The sequence below is a fragment of the Pteropus vampyrus genome, unplaced genomic scaffold (assembly GCF_000151845.1).
Source record: "Pteropus vampyrus isolate Shadow unplaced genomic scaffold, Pvam_2.0 Scaffold55, whole genome shotgun sequence".
In the NCBI taxonomy this organism is placed as follows: domain Eukaryota; kingdom Metazoa; phylum Chordata; class Mammalia; order Chiroptera; family Pteropodidae; genus Pteropus; species Pteropus vampyrus.
This window is the reverse complement of record NW_011888836.1, coordinates 2,408,931-2,424,715: the sequence shown is the minus strand read 5'-3', so window position 1 is coordinate 2,424,715 and position 15,785 is coordinate 2,408,931. Positions and strand designations below refer to the sequence as shown.

At 34.8% G+C, this 15,785-nt stretch overlaps 1 protein-coding gene and 2 pseudogenes across 5 annotated transcripts in view; 1 reads left to right on the top strand and 2 right to left on the bottom strand.

Moving 5' to 3' along the window:
* The window catches only part of SS18 (SS18, nBAF chromatin remodeling complex subunit), a 68,274-nt gene that overhangs the window by 26,585 nt on the left and 25,904 nt on the right, over positions 1–15,785 (bottom strand). For all 5 annotated transcript variants that reach the window (XM_011360405.2, XM_011360404.2, XM_011360407.2 and 2 more), the window contains exons 4-5: positions 9,858–10,011; positions 6,279–6,500 (exon numbers count right to left, since the gene is read on the bottom strand). In XM_011360405.2, coding sequence (XP_011358707.1) covers positions 6,279–6,500; positions 9,858–10,011 — 376 coding nt within the window. The remainder of the gene's footprint in view (positions 1–6,278; positions 6,501–9,857; positions 10,012–15,785) is intronic.
* LOC111739924 lies at positions 5,981–6,099 on the bottom strand (annotated as a pseudogene).
* LOC105292300 lies at positions 11,861–12,849 on the top strand (annotated as a pseudogene).

Below are 15,785 nucleotides of genomic sequence, written 5' to 3'. Positions count from 1 at the left end.
TTCATCCTTCTGGCAACCAAATCAAAGTTGTGACGGAAACAAGGAGCAGCAGCAAGAAAAAATCATCTGGGATCTAGATGAACAAGCCATACGACTAAGGAGAAGTCCAGAAAATCACCCTGCAACAGCAGAAGGTAGGACAGGGTGAGGACGCGGGGCTGCCCGGTCTTGAACAGCTGAGACGGAGTCTGGGGCAGCGGCAGATGCCTGTTAAAGGGGTTGCGTCCACGAGTAGATTTTCGCGGTGACAGACCGGCTCACTCTGAGCACTAGTGCCGATTACGCTGCACGCAGGGGCCACCAGGGACTTACAAGGAGAGAGGGCCCAGGCGAGAATTACTCTGTATATAAGTGCCCATAGTGTCCATTGTTCCCTGTTGAGCCCTCCCGATTAACAGTGCGCCCGACACAGGGCTGCCATAGCCATGATGTCATCAAACTGGATAAGAGAGGTTGCTCCACCCAGAGGATTCCCTGAAACTCCACCTCCCCCAACTCATGGCTCCACCCAAGCCACATCCAGGTATATCCTCAGCAAGTTAGGTGCTCTTGCTGAGCAGCGCCTAGACTCACACTGGTAGAGTCAGCTGGCCTCGGTTTCTGGTGTGGCCTTTTGAAGCAACTATAAGTACAGCATCTGTGGATTGCTTACTGAATCTTAACAGGTGGCCTCGGAGCGGTAGATGCTTGGGCTAAGTTTGGCCTATAGCTGAACCCCTCTCAGGACTGTGCCACCGGACACCTACTTCACAAATCCACACTTATAAGACCAGGAGACTTAGGAGCTTTGCTTAGTACACAGAAACAAACACAGAAAGGCAGCCGAAATGGGAAGACAAAGAAGCAGAAACCATATGAGAGAACAGAACAGAAATCCAGATATAATGGAGTCAAGTAATCTAATAGATGCAGAGTTCAAAACACTGGTTATAAAGATGCTCAATGAATTTTTAGTTAAATTCAGTGAAAACTTCAACAAAAAGATAAAAAACATAAAAATAGAAATGGAAATTATAGAACGGAACCAGTCTGACATAAAGAACACATTATCTGAGATGAGAAGTATATTAAATGGAATAAACAAAAGAATAAACAGAGTGAATAAAGAAAAGGATCAAATGCCCTATCTAGAGGACGAGAAAGCCAAGAATGGCAAGAGATAAGATGCCAAGACTATAAAAATAATTTAAGGAGCATATGGGACACTATTAAGGGTCCAAATATCCGTCTGATCAGTGTAACCGAAGAAAATCAAGATGCTGAACAACTGTTTGAAGAACTAATGATGGAAAACTTCCCTAACCTGGTGAAGGAAATGGACGTAAAACCCCTGAAAGCTCTGACAATTCCAAAAATAAGGGAACCAAAGAAGAGCACACCAAGACACATTATAATTAAAATGACAAAGTTTAAATACAAAGAAAGAATATTAAAAGCAGCAAGAAAAAAAAACAGATAGTTACTTATAAGGGAACACGTATAAGACCGGCAGCTGATTTCTCAAAAGAAACTATGCAGGACAGAAGGGCTTGGCAAAAAGTATCTGACATGATAAAGACCCAGGATCTACAACCAAGAATAATTTATCCATCAAAGCTATCATTTAGAGTTGAAGGACAGATAAAGAGCTTCCCAGGCAAAAATAAGCTGAAGGAATTTATCTCCTCCAAGCCAGTATTACAGGAAATGTTGGAGGGACTTCTTTAAGAAGAAAAAACGTACCGAAAACAGGAATAAAAAACGATAACATCTACATTCCTATCAATAAGTACCTCAAATGGAAAAGAATTAAGTGCTCCAACTAAAAGAGCGGATGAATGGAAAGGAAAACAAGACCCCTTCATGCTGCTCATATGAAACTCACTTCAGATTAAAAGACACACACAGACTACAAGAGATGGAAAAAGACACTGCTTTGATGGACCTCTGATGGACCTAGAAGGTATTTAAGTTAGACAGAGAAAGATAAACACTAGATTTCACTTATATGCAGAATCTAAAGAACAAAAAGAACAAGCTCATCAAAAACAGACTCACATATGTAGTGGACAATTTGGTGATGGACCGAGGGGAGGGGGTTGGAGGGGCTGGGAGAATGGGGTGAAGGGTTAAAGAAGTACAAATTAGTAGTTGATGATTGGTCACGGGGATGGGGAGCATGTCATAGGGAATGCCGTTAGCATTAATACAGTGGCTAGGTGGAGGGTCAGGGGAGGGAGGGAGCAATTGTGGGATCATTTTATGAACTGTATAGATGTCTAACCAATGTACTGTATACTTGAAACTAAAATAAATAAATTTTCAAACAAGCTAATCTGACAAGGTCACATACTGTATCATTCCGTTTATATAAAATTTTGAAAATGACAAAATTATGGAAATGAAGAGTAACAGTGCTTGCCAGGCACTGAAGATGGTTGGAGGGAGGACACATAGGATCTCTGTATTACCTTTGCAATTTCCTATAAACCTGTAATTATTTCAAAAAATTTTTTTAATAAATCATAATGAAATTGAGTTTATAATCTGTTAAACAGAAACACAACTGGATTTTGTCTTCCAAACACAAAATGTTTTGGATAACTAAAAATCATCTCTTCTGACAGTAACTGACGGTTTCTTCTTTGGTTAATTCCTGGAATAGCAGCTGATGGGTGACAATACCACAGAGGATTCTAGTTTTCTAATTTGTTAAGGCAAGGAAGAAATCTTGCTAATCTGTCAGTCAATAAACAGGAAAAAGTAGTGATGAACAAAACAAGACACAATTCCTGACTTCACAGAACTTAAAGTCTAGTGAAAAATAATTAAACAGATACTTACAAATAATTACATAATTATTACACGTACTCAAACTGCTGCTACAAAGAGCGTAAGTATAGGATATTTAACTTTATATAAGTAGACTGATCTTGTCTACGGAGTAATTTAAAATTTATAGAACAAGATTATAGGTGATTTTTTTATTTTATGCTCTATCCTCTTCTGCATTTTCTTGTTCATATTAAATATTAGTTATTTTTATAACCAAAAAAAAGTCATGACTGGGAAAAAAAATTACAAACTTGAAAAACTCACCTAATATAGCAATAATGATCAAATGTATAAACAAAACATCTGGTCTGAACTACAATGTAGCTGCACATCCCTAAAACTATAACAAACAGAAACCTGCAATATTGGATAGATTTACCAATTTAAGTGTAGAGAGATGAGTGTACTGATACACAATGTGCCATATTATACTGGAACTAACAGTATAAATAAGCAGAATACTCTTTTCACTTTTTAAAAACAATCAAAGTGATAAATTGTAAATCTATGAAATATCCGTCCCTAGGATTAACTTCAGATTCATAAATTACAATAAGATTTTTAGATGAGTTATGTTTTTTCCCCTTAATTTTATTTTCAAAGTTGAGAAAGAAAATTTAGAGAATAAATGCATTTGGACTTTGACCTACAATGCTTTTTAAAAAACTACATCATCAGTTAAAGTTCCCAAATGTCACTTAAATAATTAAAACTATTAATAATTAAATAATTGTCATTTAATTGTTCCTTTTAAAAATTTATTTATTTAAATTAGTTTCAAGTATACAGTACATTTGTTAGACATCTACACAGTTCATAAAACAATCCTCCCAATTACGTCCTCCCTCCTCTGACCCTCCACCTAGCCATTGTATTAATAATAACTGCATTCTCTATTCTGTGCTCCCCATCCCCGTGATTAACTAATAATTTGTACTTCTTTAACCCTTCACCCTATTCTCACAGCCCTACAACCCCCTCCCCTCTGTCCATCACCAAATTGTCCACTACATTTGTGAGTCTGTTTTTGATGAGTTTGTTCTTTAGATTCTGCATATGAGTGAAATCATTTAATTTTTTAAAACAAAATTCTCAGGGTTAGCCTTATTCCATTTTTTTTTTTGATAGAGGTTTAATCTAAGAAATCTCACAAATATTTATTTTCCTTGACTAATAAAAATTCCCATTATTAAAAATGGTAATTAGCTTTAATATTTTTCTACTATCTCTTGACATTGAGATATGTATGTAGAAATACGGAGACAACCAAAAGATATCTATATTTTGTTTTTAACTGAAAGAACAGCTAATAATGTCTCAATAAATGTTAAGAGAAATTTTCAAAAGTCTAAAGTGTTTCCTTTTATTAAATTTTGGTATTTTCTATGCTTTTTAAGGATTACATTTACAATGTAGTCTCTTCTAATTTCTTCCGCCTATTTATCAAAACAGAAAAATTTTAACATAAAATATGTAGCTCATTTTTGTAAACTAAGAAAATGTTTTATAAATGTTAAAACTTTCATCAGGCTAAACAAATTTTTTATCCAATAGGTACATAAATTAAAATATTTTCATAAGAAATTCATACGATTAAGAAAGTGGCTATTGCTAGAACCCAGTACAATTTTCTTCTTCTTCTTCTTCTTCTTGGTAATTTTAATTTTCTTTGGTATTCTCTGTTTCTGAAATGTCAAAATTTAACTGAAAGTTTTTTATTTGTTCTGAAGATATTTATAAAACATTAAAAGTTTCATTTATTTCTATCCTAGTTTCTTTTGAAAGTAACTTTTATTTCTTTAAATCAGATTCCTACATAGTCCTTTTCTGATAGTCTACTTTCTACTACAAAATTCTTAAGTTATGAGAACAAAGCAAAAAATAATATAACTACTATAGCAAAAGGAAAACCTATACATTAGTACAAAATATGACATTTTAAAAAATAGTTGGTCCCTAAGTTTAGAATGAAAACTTCCTATATACCTCAATTTCCTTCTCCAAAAACAGTAACTATTTTCTATATGCACATTGCTACAAGCATTAATTTTTTCTTCTTCAAATCTTATGATGTCATATCAAACTACGCTGTAGCAACATCCATTTTTTGTGTACACACTAACTTTTAACTACAGTTTCTAAGAAGTATGCCATCATTACTATAGTTGCTATTTGAATTATTAATTTTCTTGCATTCTCTCCTTGTAATCAACTATATGGAGAGACGGTGAACTTCATTTTAATCTAGCACTGACTAGATCTTGCTATTGTTTTGAATCTTTAATCGACCTAATAAAAAAAAAATATATATATATATATAGTCCATCATGGGCACTAAAAAACTTCTGGAGAAAAAAATGGAGCAAGCATCAGTTTTGTGAAGCTACATTCACTGACAACTTATTTTATTATCTCCCTTTTTTTCAGTGTATCTCATCAAAATTACAGAAAATCTCTGTATTAAGATTTAAAACTTAGAATATATTATTTCATAAATAATTACCTACAGGTTAACATTAACTTCATCTGGGTTCACTGTAGTGATTTCTTTTTCATAAACAAAATCTAGAAAATTTTATTGCAAATACATTAAATCTACCTTATACTCTTAATGTTACATTTTATAATTGAAGTAGCATTAGGCTGGCAAATTGCCAAATGTTTTAACAGGCAATTAGCAGAATAGAGCGCCACTTACTGGTTTTTAGATATTATTCACAAGAATACTTAAAAGAGAAACATGATAATTTGATTCTCTGAGGTTGGTAATAAACTTCAAACCACTCCAATATAAGAAAATAGAAACACCTCCAACTAAACATTCTAATAAGTTATGTTACACATACCTTTCAATGGTGAAACACAGCATCAGAAAACATCCGTATAAATCAAGGGAAATGCATATAAATTAATCTATCCTTAGTAAGTAAAATGAACCACAGAGTAGATGTTCTGTAAGGGGTTGTACTTGCTCTAAACCAAATGTCCAAAAATCATAAAAATAAATAAGCTCAAAAAGCTAAATTAAAGGCAATTTAATTTCTAAATGTAAAAAAAAAATTATTATTATTACTTTTTTAATTTTTTTAGGTGAGGCAACCTTTGGTTGACCTCACAGATTGTAAGGCCCTTGTCAGCTTACAATCCTTTATTTTTTTATTTTTTACGCCTACAGCGCCCGGTCTTCCTAGGTGGTCTCCCGTCCAAGTACTAACCAGGCCTGACCCTGCTTAGCTTCTGAGATCAGACAGGATCGGGCTTGTTCAGGGTAGCATGGCCGTAGACCAAAAAAAAAAAAAAAAATTATTTAAGCTGGTTTAAAACTCAACATTCCTTTTTTATAGGTATAACTGTTGCTCATTTCAAACTTCTGTTTTTATGCATCAGCTAACAATTTGAAAACTTGTTTTATTTTCAAAGGCTGATATAGCATTCTAATCAAGAATAATATAAAGCTTATTTACCTTGGTTTGGTTGCATATTCATATTTGGTCTGGGGCCATAGTTTCCCATTGGTTGCCCTTGACTCATTGTCATCTGATTCTGGACTGGCATGCTCTGTGATGATGGCACGGAATGGTTGTAACCGCCCATGGATCCATGGCTACTTGAAGGCATGTTCATGGAACTGTTTGTTATATTGAGTTGATTGGGTCCAGGTCCCTGCATAGGCATATGGTTAGGCCCTTAAAGAAAGTGATCAGAACCAAAATATAAAAGTTAAAACAGATGATTTATATAGAAATACCTTAAAAGGGTTTTTTTTTTTTTTTTGCATTACCATAATAGTAATACCAAACAGTAACTTGAATATTCAATCGATAGTAAACAAAGAAAATGCTTTACATGAATGATAGTAAATACTGTGAGGTGAATGTTATTATTCACATTTTACGGATTAAAGAAACTAATGCTTTTGAAAAGCCAGGAGCATTTTGAAGAGTAATGAGAGAGGACTAGTTTATAAGACAACAAAATATACAAAGCTGGAGTATTTAAAAGTGTGTAGCATTAGCACATAAATAGATTAACAGATCAATGAACCCAGAGTCTAAATACAGACCCAAATGCATAATTTAGTGAATGATAATAGAGGTGATATTAAGCATCAGTGGTCAAAAGAAAGATAATTCAATAAATGGTGTTGTGATAACTGAGTAGCCATCTGGAAAGACAAGTTGGATCCCTACCATATTATTGCCACTAAAACTAATTCCAGATGAATAAAAATATTAAACATTAAAAAAGAAACTATAAGAGAGAATTTCAGAAAGGAAAATTTTTAAAATAATCTTGGAGTGGAAGGGCTTTCTTAAGTATGCCAGAAAATCCAGAGCCATAAAGACTGATAAACTAGACTATATGAAAATAAAAAATTTGATGACTAAAAAAAAAAAAAACAAAAACAAAATTAAATAATAAAAAAATAAACTGGGAAAAATTATTTACAAGACATATCACAGACCAAACGAGTTCCTTAACATATAATGTAAGTAAAAGACCACCAGCAGTAAAAGGCAAAAGACATGAATGACCAGTTCACATAAAAAACTACAAGAGGTCATAAAAACACGAGGACTGCTTGCTTCACTTATAATATAAAAAGGCAAATTAAAATTATGAGGCCCATATTTCATGTTTCAGATTTGTAAAGATCAAAAGTTTTGATCCAACTGTATTATGAAGAAGCACTTTCATACACTGTTCAGGGAATATGTAAATAAGTATTATTTTTATGTACAGCAATTTGGCAATGACTATCATAGGTGAAAATGAATATACGTTTAACCCAGCAATTTCAGTTCTAGGAATATATCCTATAAATATACATGTTTTTGTGAACATGTGTGTATGTATGCAAAATTGTGTGCATTATTTACTTATGTATGTTTTATAGGCATATTTGTGACAGTAGAATTCTTAATACCAAAAGACCAGAAATAACCTATATTTCTACCATAAGGTAACCAAATAAATTAGAGGCATCCATAAAAAGATTGTAATACAATCACCAAAAGAAAGAGTAGTCTCCAAAATACATCTTTATATACTCATGGTCTCCAAGACATACCTTTAAGAGGAGAAAAAAATGATATATAATACTATCTAATGTATACTACGTTTTTAAAAAAATATGAAGAAAGAAAAAAGAATGTTTTATATACAGAGAATATCTGTTGAAGAATAACTAGACATCAATGAATGGAATCAAGTGTTTAGAGAGGTAGAGGCTGGATACCTTTTGATTTGGTACCATAGGCATATACAATCTGATCCTTTTTTTTTTAAATCAGTTAAAATTTTTTAAAAAAGAGGCTGAGAGGTTATCTAACCAAGATTAAACAGCACATAAATAGCTCTGCAACTTAGATTATAAAGTATTATAAACAGAACTATAAAATAATAAATAAAAAGCTTAGATATAAATTTGTGTACATAAAAGTTGGCTGAATGCTATAAGAGACTTATTAAATAAAGAAAATATATGTAGCTGGATTTGCAATCTCTCCTACACCTAACACTCTATAAATTGTTTTGGAAGTGCTACAGTATTTTGTACAACCTATGTTATAACTGGTTATAACTAGGTTGAAAATCTCTGGCTCATAAAGACTATAAACTACTCCAAATGGCCTTATAAAAAACCAAAATGTCATGTTAACAATAGTTATATTGCTGCTAAACTGCTTCTTCAGCCTTAGGCTTGAATATTATATGGAGAAGTTAAGTCAAAATCCTAATTAAAGGTATCACCATAAAAATAAAAAATCACAAAACTTCTAACTTGCTAATTTGCATGAGCACTATCCTCTTAGTTCTACAAACACTGTATCCTAATGAGTTAAATATGGATTCAGTAAGAAGAGTTCTCCTGACTACAACCTGATGAGTAATTATGGCTTTATTCTTACCTCCATAACAGTGTGGGCCATTGATTGCGGCAAGTTTTAATAGGAAACAGAAGATAACCACAACACCATGGCCCTTCTACCTGATCAATCACACATTAATCTTCTATAAAACAAGCTACCTGGCCTCTTTTGCTCTGTGCTCTCTTTTGCTTCATTGTCTGCACCCAGTGTCCTTGGACACCAATTCTACCAACCAGCACAATCGGCTAAGATGACACTTTCCTAAGGATGCTAATTACAAATTTAAAAAATAAATTGCACTATTTTAATTTACTTTCATTATTGCTATTTGTAAAATTCTTTTTGTTAATGAAAATAACCTTTGTCTTTAGAAAGTAAAAATATTCTCATATTAAATGTAGAAAATATCCCACCAAAAATTATGGGTATGGGTTGTGGCTGTTACAAAACCAAAGCAGTTTAAAGATACTTTTCAGATTAAAAATTCAAACCAACAAAAGGTAACTAAATAAGCATCCAATGGCCTGAATAGTATTTTAAGTGGCTCTAAACTTAAAATGGATAAAATAGTAAAGGGAATGGCTCATTACATAAAAAAGCTGATATTTTTCAGCTGTTAATTTTGCTTTACTATCAATTTCCATATTTATATTATGTTACAAACATTTGTATTCATACAAACCTGTACTCAGCTCCAGTAGTATCAATGAGAAAATATTAAATATGCTAGCACTTTAGAGACTGTTTTCTTTTCTTTCTGTGTTTTTCCAGCAATACTGTTTGAGACCAATACATTTTTAATACAAAACTCAAGAAAATGTTATAATACCTTTTTATAAACAGATTTTAATTCTTAGGCTATGGCACAATGCCTTTTTTTCCCAAAAAGCTTCTAAAGCCAGCTGTACTGCATCGTTTCAGACAGACTAAATTTAGCCAGTTCTGTTCATCAGAGGAATGCTGTGTGTCAGCTACATCAAAGCCCAAGGGCAGCCTGATAAACACTGAATACAGGTCACGTAGCTCTGTAGCTAACAAACTCTAAGAGAGCTTGTACTCGGGGGCATTCAAAGCAGTTTTGTCATCAACAATCTAGTATCCCTTGAGCCCCCATGTCGTTTCAGTTGCTAAGCAACTCTGGTGTTAATGTCTTAGAGGAGAAAAACTTACCAGGCATCTGGCCGTTCATCTGGTTCTGCATGTGTGGTGCAGGAGGACCCCCACCTACCATTCCATCTGAAGGCATGCTGTGAGAGCGTGGAGGTGGGGGAGGGCCACTCTGATTCATCCCTCCAGGACCCATAGGCATATTCTGTGTGGGTGGCTGAAAGAAGACAGTTTAGTAAAACAACATAAATAGTTAGACTAATATATTAAAGTTGCATATGGTATAACAGTTGCTTATATTATTAAATGAGGAACAAAAACACAAATGCATGTCAATTTCTTTTAATGCCTTTTAATCATGGACTTATTAATAACATCATATTTAATATGCCCCCAAAACTTCACAAGATCATTAGCACGAATATATCACCTGACCACCTTAGACCAAAAAATCATAAAAGTATATTTTACCTTATAAAATCTCAACAATGAAAATTAAAATTTTAACATTCTACACAAAAAGAATTCTCATTTACATAAGGATTTCTAATGTGTTCATTGTTATTTAAATTACGTTTTAAAAATCAAGTCTCCTTTCATTATTAATATATTTGGATATATTCACAATAATGACGGATTTTACCTGAAAAGACAGGATAACAAAAAATTTAATTAAAGAACCAGAAGCTCTAAAATGTAATATATTTTATACTGTTTGAGGGAGAAAAAAAGTGGTTTTGGTGGAGGAATATTTTAAATCATGAACTCAGCTCAGCCTAACATTTTTGTACCGACTGCTCCTATAGATCGGAAACATTACTGATGGCCTCCAAGGGTACAGAGACAGCTGCCTCAAAAGGATGCCTTTGGCAAATTTCCTAATGAAAGTGTGAAGAAAATCACTGACTAACCTTGAGAGTTCACAAAAGGGCAAAAGGAAAAACACAGATACAAGGTGGTCTGCAACACCTAGCTCCCTTCTTGGGGATATTTTGGTGAAGAAAGCAAATGGTTAGTTTCTTTCCAAACCCCCATTTTTAAGCCTACGGGAGGATAGGAAACTATTACTCTTTATAGCTATTTCTGCCTTCTCTACTTCTCTATGTTCTAAACATAATGTCTAGTCCTATAACTTTGGTCATTCACTTTCTCCCATATTTTTAGATGGCTGGTTAGTTGTGTCTGTACCATCTAAATATTGTGATACAGTCCTCTCTGGCACAGTTAACAGATATACATTGTTTTTTAACCATTACAGGTAAACACTCAGATCTCCAACTATTTAGTAATCACTAACATTTACAAAAATAATCAAGTTCTACTTTAATAGCACCCATTTAAAATTCATAATCTTAATTTCTTCACCACTAAATCCAGATATTAATTGCTCTTTATTAAATATCTTCTCTTCAATTCTCATCTTAAATTTATTTTGTATTTTTAACTTTTATCTTGTATTTTTTAATTTGTATTCTTTAAACATTTAATGACCTTGTTCAGTTTTCAAAAAAGTTACCAAACATCAATTTGGTGTCATATATCTTAGTTTTAAATTATCCTTTATTTATCACCCTTCAAATATGGCTGACCTTGACCCTCTTGTTTGACTATAAAAATCGTTTCTCCTATATAACAAGAAAATAGAGTCCAAGTATAAAGTAGCAGTTCTACTGGACTGAGAAGACAGAGTTTTTGGCTACCAGAGAGCTGGAAACTAAAGAACAAAGCCCAAGAGAGGAAGAACCACTAAGAGGGGGGAAATTCGAGAAAACAGCAGTTAGGAAGCAAAAGAGCTGAGTAGAGATTTTAGCTTCTGCCCAGTGCTAGGAAAACAAAGACTGGAGTATAAGTCCCACCAAGTCAGAAAGGTTTTCATAAACAAATCAAGCTCTCTGTTGAGACTTTAGAAAAGCCTCTCCTTAGAGTAAGGTCAAAACTGAAACAGATCAACTATTAACAAGTCTTATGGTCAACTGTCAACAGGTTCAAGGTGATCTCACAGTGCTTCACCTACCGAAGTAAAATTTAATTCTTTGGAGGAAAATAACACCAAGTAGAGCCCCTATAATTAATTGTTCATTCATAATGTCTGGCATCCAATTAAAAATTACAAGGTGAGTCATAGTAAACAGCACTGTATAACTACGGAGAGGACTACATATCCCAAAAAGCCTGCCAAGCCACACACGAACATGCAAGAGTTGGCTACATGAGGTGCTGGGAGAGCAAAGTGCAGAGTCTGAGCTGCCCATGTGGTGTCCAGAGCAGTTGGTGCCCAAGGCCAAAGGGAAGAAGCAGAGGCAGAAGTTCGGTTACAATTCTAACCAGAAGCTCTTAACCGGAATGCTAGACCAAAGGCAGTGCCACAGATCAAGTGCTTCCACATATCACATGCCTAAGACCACACCAAATCAGTGTGGCAGAACCTGGTCAAGATGGGGTTGGCTATGGACCCCAACAAGGCAGTGCCCCTCAGTAAGAGAAAGGTGGACATAGAGGAGAGGCCTCTGGAACTCTAGCAGAAGCCCGATATGCTGAATGACCTGGAGGTAGAAGGCCTCCCAGAAAAGTAAGGAAATGCACTATCTCAGAACCTCATAGCCTAGGTATGCTACCTACGTGCAGGAGAACCATGGGGAGTACTATAAGGCTATGGCCCAAGACAAGAGGAATTACTATTAAGACACGCAGAAACAGATTCAGAATAAGATCAATAGCTATAAGCATTTTTACCCAAAAGAGTGGCAAGCTTTCCTTGATTCTTTGCAGAAGAAGGTAAGATGGATGTTGAGTGACTGATTTAGATCTGTACTAGACTGAGGCCTCTTCCTGGACCCTGGAAGCTGGAACCAAGGTTTAAGGCAAGGAGAGGTATGTGGCTACAGATGAGGCTGGCCAAACCTCAAGGAATCAAAAGGTTTCTCTCCCTCTCTCTCTCTTTTACTCCTCTCTCTGGGGAAGGAACTGTCTCCCAAAGGCTCAATTTATATGCTTCTGGGGGCTCCAGGAAAAGCCAGAAACTACTGTTTCTAGAGTGGGTGCTGTGTGTGAATATAGTATGTACCTAATCAAACGAGGCTATTTTAAAGAGAAAATAACAAGGCATTCCAAAAAAAAAAAAACAAGAGTAAATGGCCAACACTCATTAGGATGGTAATAATAATTTTTAAAAAAACTACAGAAGTATCAAGTATTGGCAAGAATGCAGAGGAAATGAAATTCTCATACATGCTAATAAGATTGTAAAAGAGTATAGCCACTGTGGACAACAATTTGGCAGTTCCTCGAAAAGTTATACAAAGAGTTACCATATGACCCAACTATTCCACTCCTGGTATAGACCCAAGAGAACTGAATATATACATTCACACAAAACCTGTACATAAATATTCATAGAAGCATTAATCATATAGTTAAAAAGTAGGGAAAAAAATGCCCAACCACTAATGATTGGATAAACAAAATGTGGTATATCCATTCAGTAGACTATCATTCAGCCACATAATAGAATAAAGTACTGACACATACTACATGATACATACTACAACACAGATAAACCTTGAAAACACTATGTTAAGTAAAAGAAGTCAGATTCAAAAAGCCATACATTATATAATTCAATTTATATAAAATGTATAGAAGAGATAAATCCAGAGAGACAGAAAGTTGATTAGTTGTTGCCAGGGAATGGGCAGAGGGGAGAATTGGGAATGACTGTCAATAATTATTAGGTTTCTTTTGGGGGTGATGGAAATGTTTTAGAATTCTGAATAGTGGTAATAGTTGCGCAGAACTTTAAATACACTAAAAACTAAAGAATTGTATGTATAAAAGGTTAAAAAGTATAAAGACATATATACATGGTGAAAAGGTCCAACACATATCTAACTTGAGTTACAAAAGTACAGAAAATTAAACATATGTAATATTTGAAGAATACTGGTAAAGAATTTTCCAAAGCTAACGAAAGACATGACTCTACCAAATGTCTTAAGTTCTACAAAATTCAGCATATGAAAAAAAACATACCTAGACACATCAGTGTCAAAGTCCTAAAAACCACAGTCAAAGAGAAAATCTTAAAAGACACCAGTGAAAATTAACGCATTAACTTCAGGGTAATGGCAATAAGATTAATCACTAATTTTTTTTTATCAGAAACAATGGTAACAATACAATAAAATGACATTTAAAAAATGCTAAGACATAGATTTTGGATACGTGGTGGCATGAGAGCCATCCCCAGATCTCTATCCCCTTGAAACAACCATAAGCTGAACATCTAAACCTCAAGAAAAAACACCCAACTGCACACCAGCACGTCTGAGCGTGGGATCTGTGCATATGAGCTACCACAAGTTAGAACCCTGGGTGTCGGCGGGTGGACTGAGAGAAATAAAGAATCTGCCTCTTGCAACAGCTGGAGCTCCCTGTAGAAGGGGGAGGGGAGAAGGTGCAGAGACTTCCCTGAATAGCCCTTCCTGGGAGAGTTGTGAATTCCACACAGCTGGCAGCAGGGCCCAGTCATCAGGGAAGAAAGCAGAGAAGCAGGACAAGACGGCAGGGAAACAACAGTTGATTTTTACCTACTGCAGTTGCAAAGCTGTGGCTGAGCTGTACCTCCCAATCCCAACCTAGAGGGCCCCTCCCCACATACATTCCAAGACCAATCACCACTGAGCCCCAGGGAAATCTGAGCAAATGCTACCGAAATTGTTGCTAACAAGGACTGAAACTGAGGGTAGCAAGCATGATTAAATATCTATCAGAAAATAAAAAGGTGTTATAAGGCTTTGTATAAAGCAGGGATCCAAGAGGCTTAGAAGCCACCTACTAGAAACCAAAAGAAAAGCGACTTCTTTGCAGCAGGCTAAAGACAGACCTTTATATAATAAATTTTCTTTCTGGGGGGGCGGGGAGGAGGGGGAAGCAGAATACAATTCCATTAATGCCCAGGCAGAGAAATAGTCCATTAAACGCCATGAACAACCAAGGTGACGAGGCATCTCAGAAATAAAGAGAAAACTCTCCAGAAAATAAGCTTACAGACATAGAAATATGCAACTTAAATGAAAGAGAATTCAGGATGGTACTCCTGAAAAAACTCAGTGAATTCCAAAATGAGTCATATCAACAATTTCAGGAATTGAAAAAACTAGATGAGCAGAACAAGGAGATTGAAACCCTCAAAAAGAACCAAATAGACCGTCTTGAGATTAAAAAAAAACAACAACAACACTGTAAAAATGAAATAGCAAGCTTGGGAAATAGAGTTGACCAAATGAGGGAAAGGATCAGTGATATTGAAGACAGAAATCTAGAAATAAATCAGAAGAAAAAAGAGAGAAACTAAAAAATGAAAAATAAGGAAAGAGAAATTCAAGAATTAGCGGATACCGTCAGGAGAGGAAACAAGAATAATGCGCATTATCGAAGTCGAGGAAAAGGAGCAGGGACTAGAAACCATTTTCAGACAAATAGTTGATGAAAATTTCCCAAATCTAAGGATTGAACTGGAGCTTGGAATTCAAGAAGTCAACAGAACACCCAATTATCTCAACCCAAAAAGGCCTTCACTAAGACACACTGAATTAAAATTATCAAAAGTCAGCAACAAAGACAGAATTATCAGAGCAGCCAGGGAGAAGAAAACAGTAACTTATAAAGGAAAACCCATTAGATTATCCTTGGACTTCTCAGCGCAAACCTTACAAGCCAGAAAGGAATGGAATCAAATATTTAAATTATTAAGTGAAAGGAACTATCAGCCTAGAATAATGTATCCAGCTAAAGCTCTCCTTTAGAGATGAAGGAGAAATTAAAATCTTTACAGACATATAAAAATTGAGGGAATTCTCCAGAATGAGGCCTGCACTACAGAAAATACTGAAAGGGTTCACCTAAAACAAAATGACCAAAAAAAAATTCATAATTAGAAGTATAGTGACAATCAGGCAAATAGAAGCAGAGGAATGCAACACTTACTAAGAA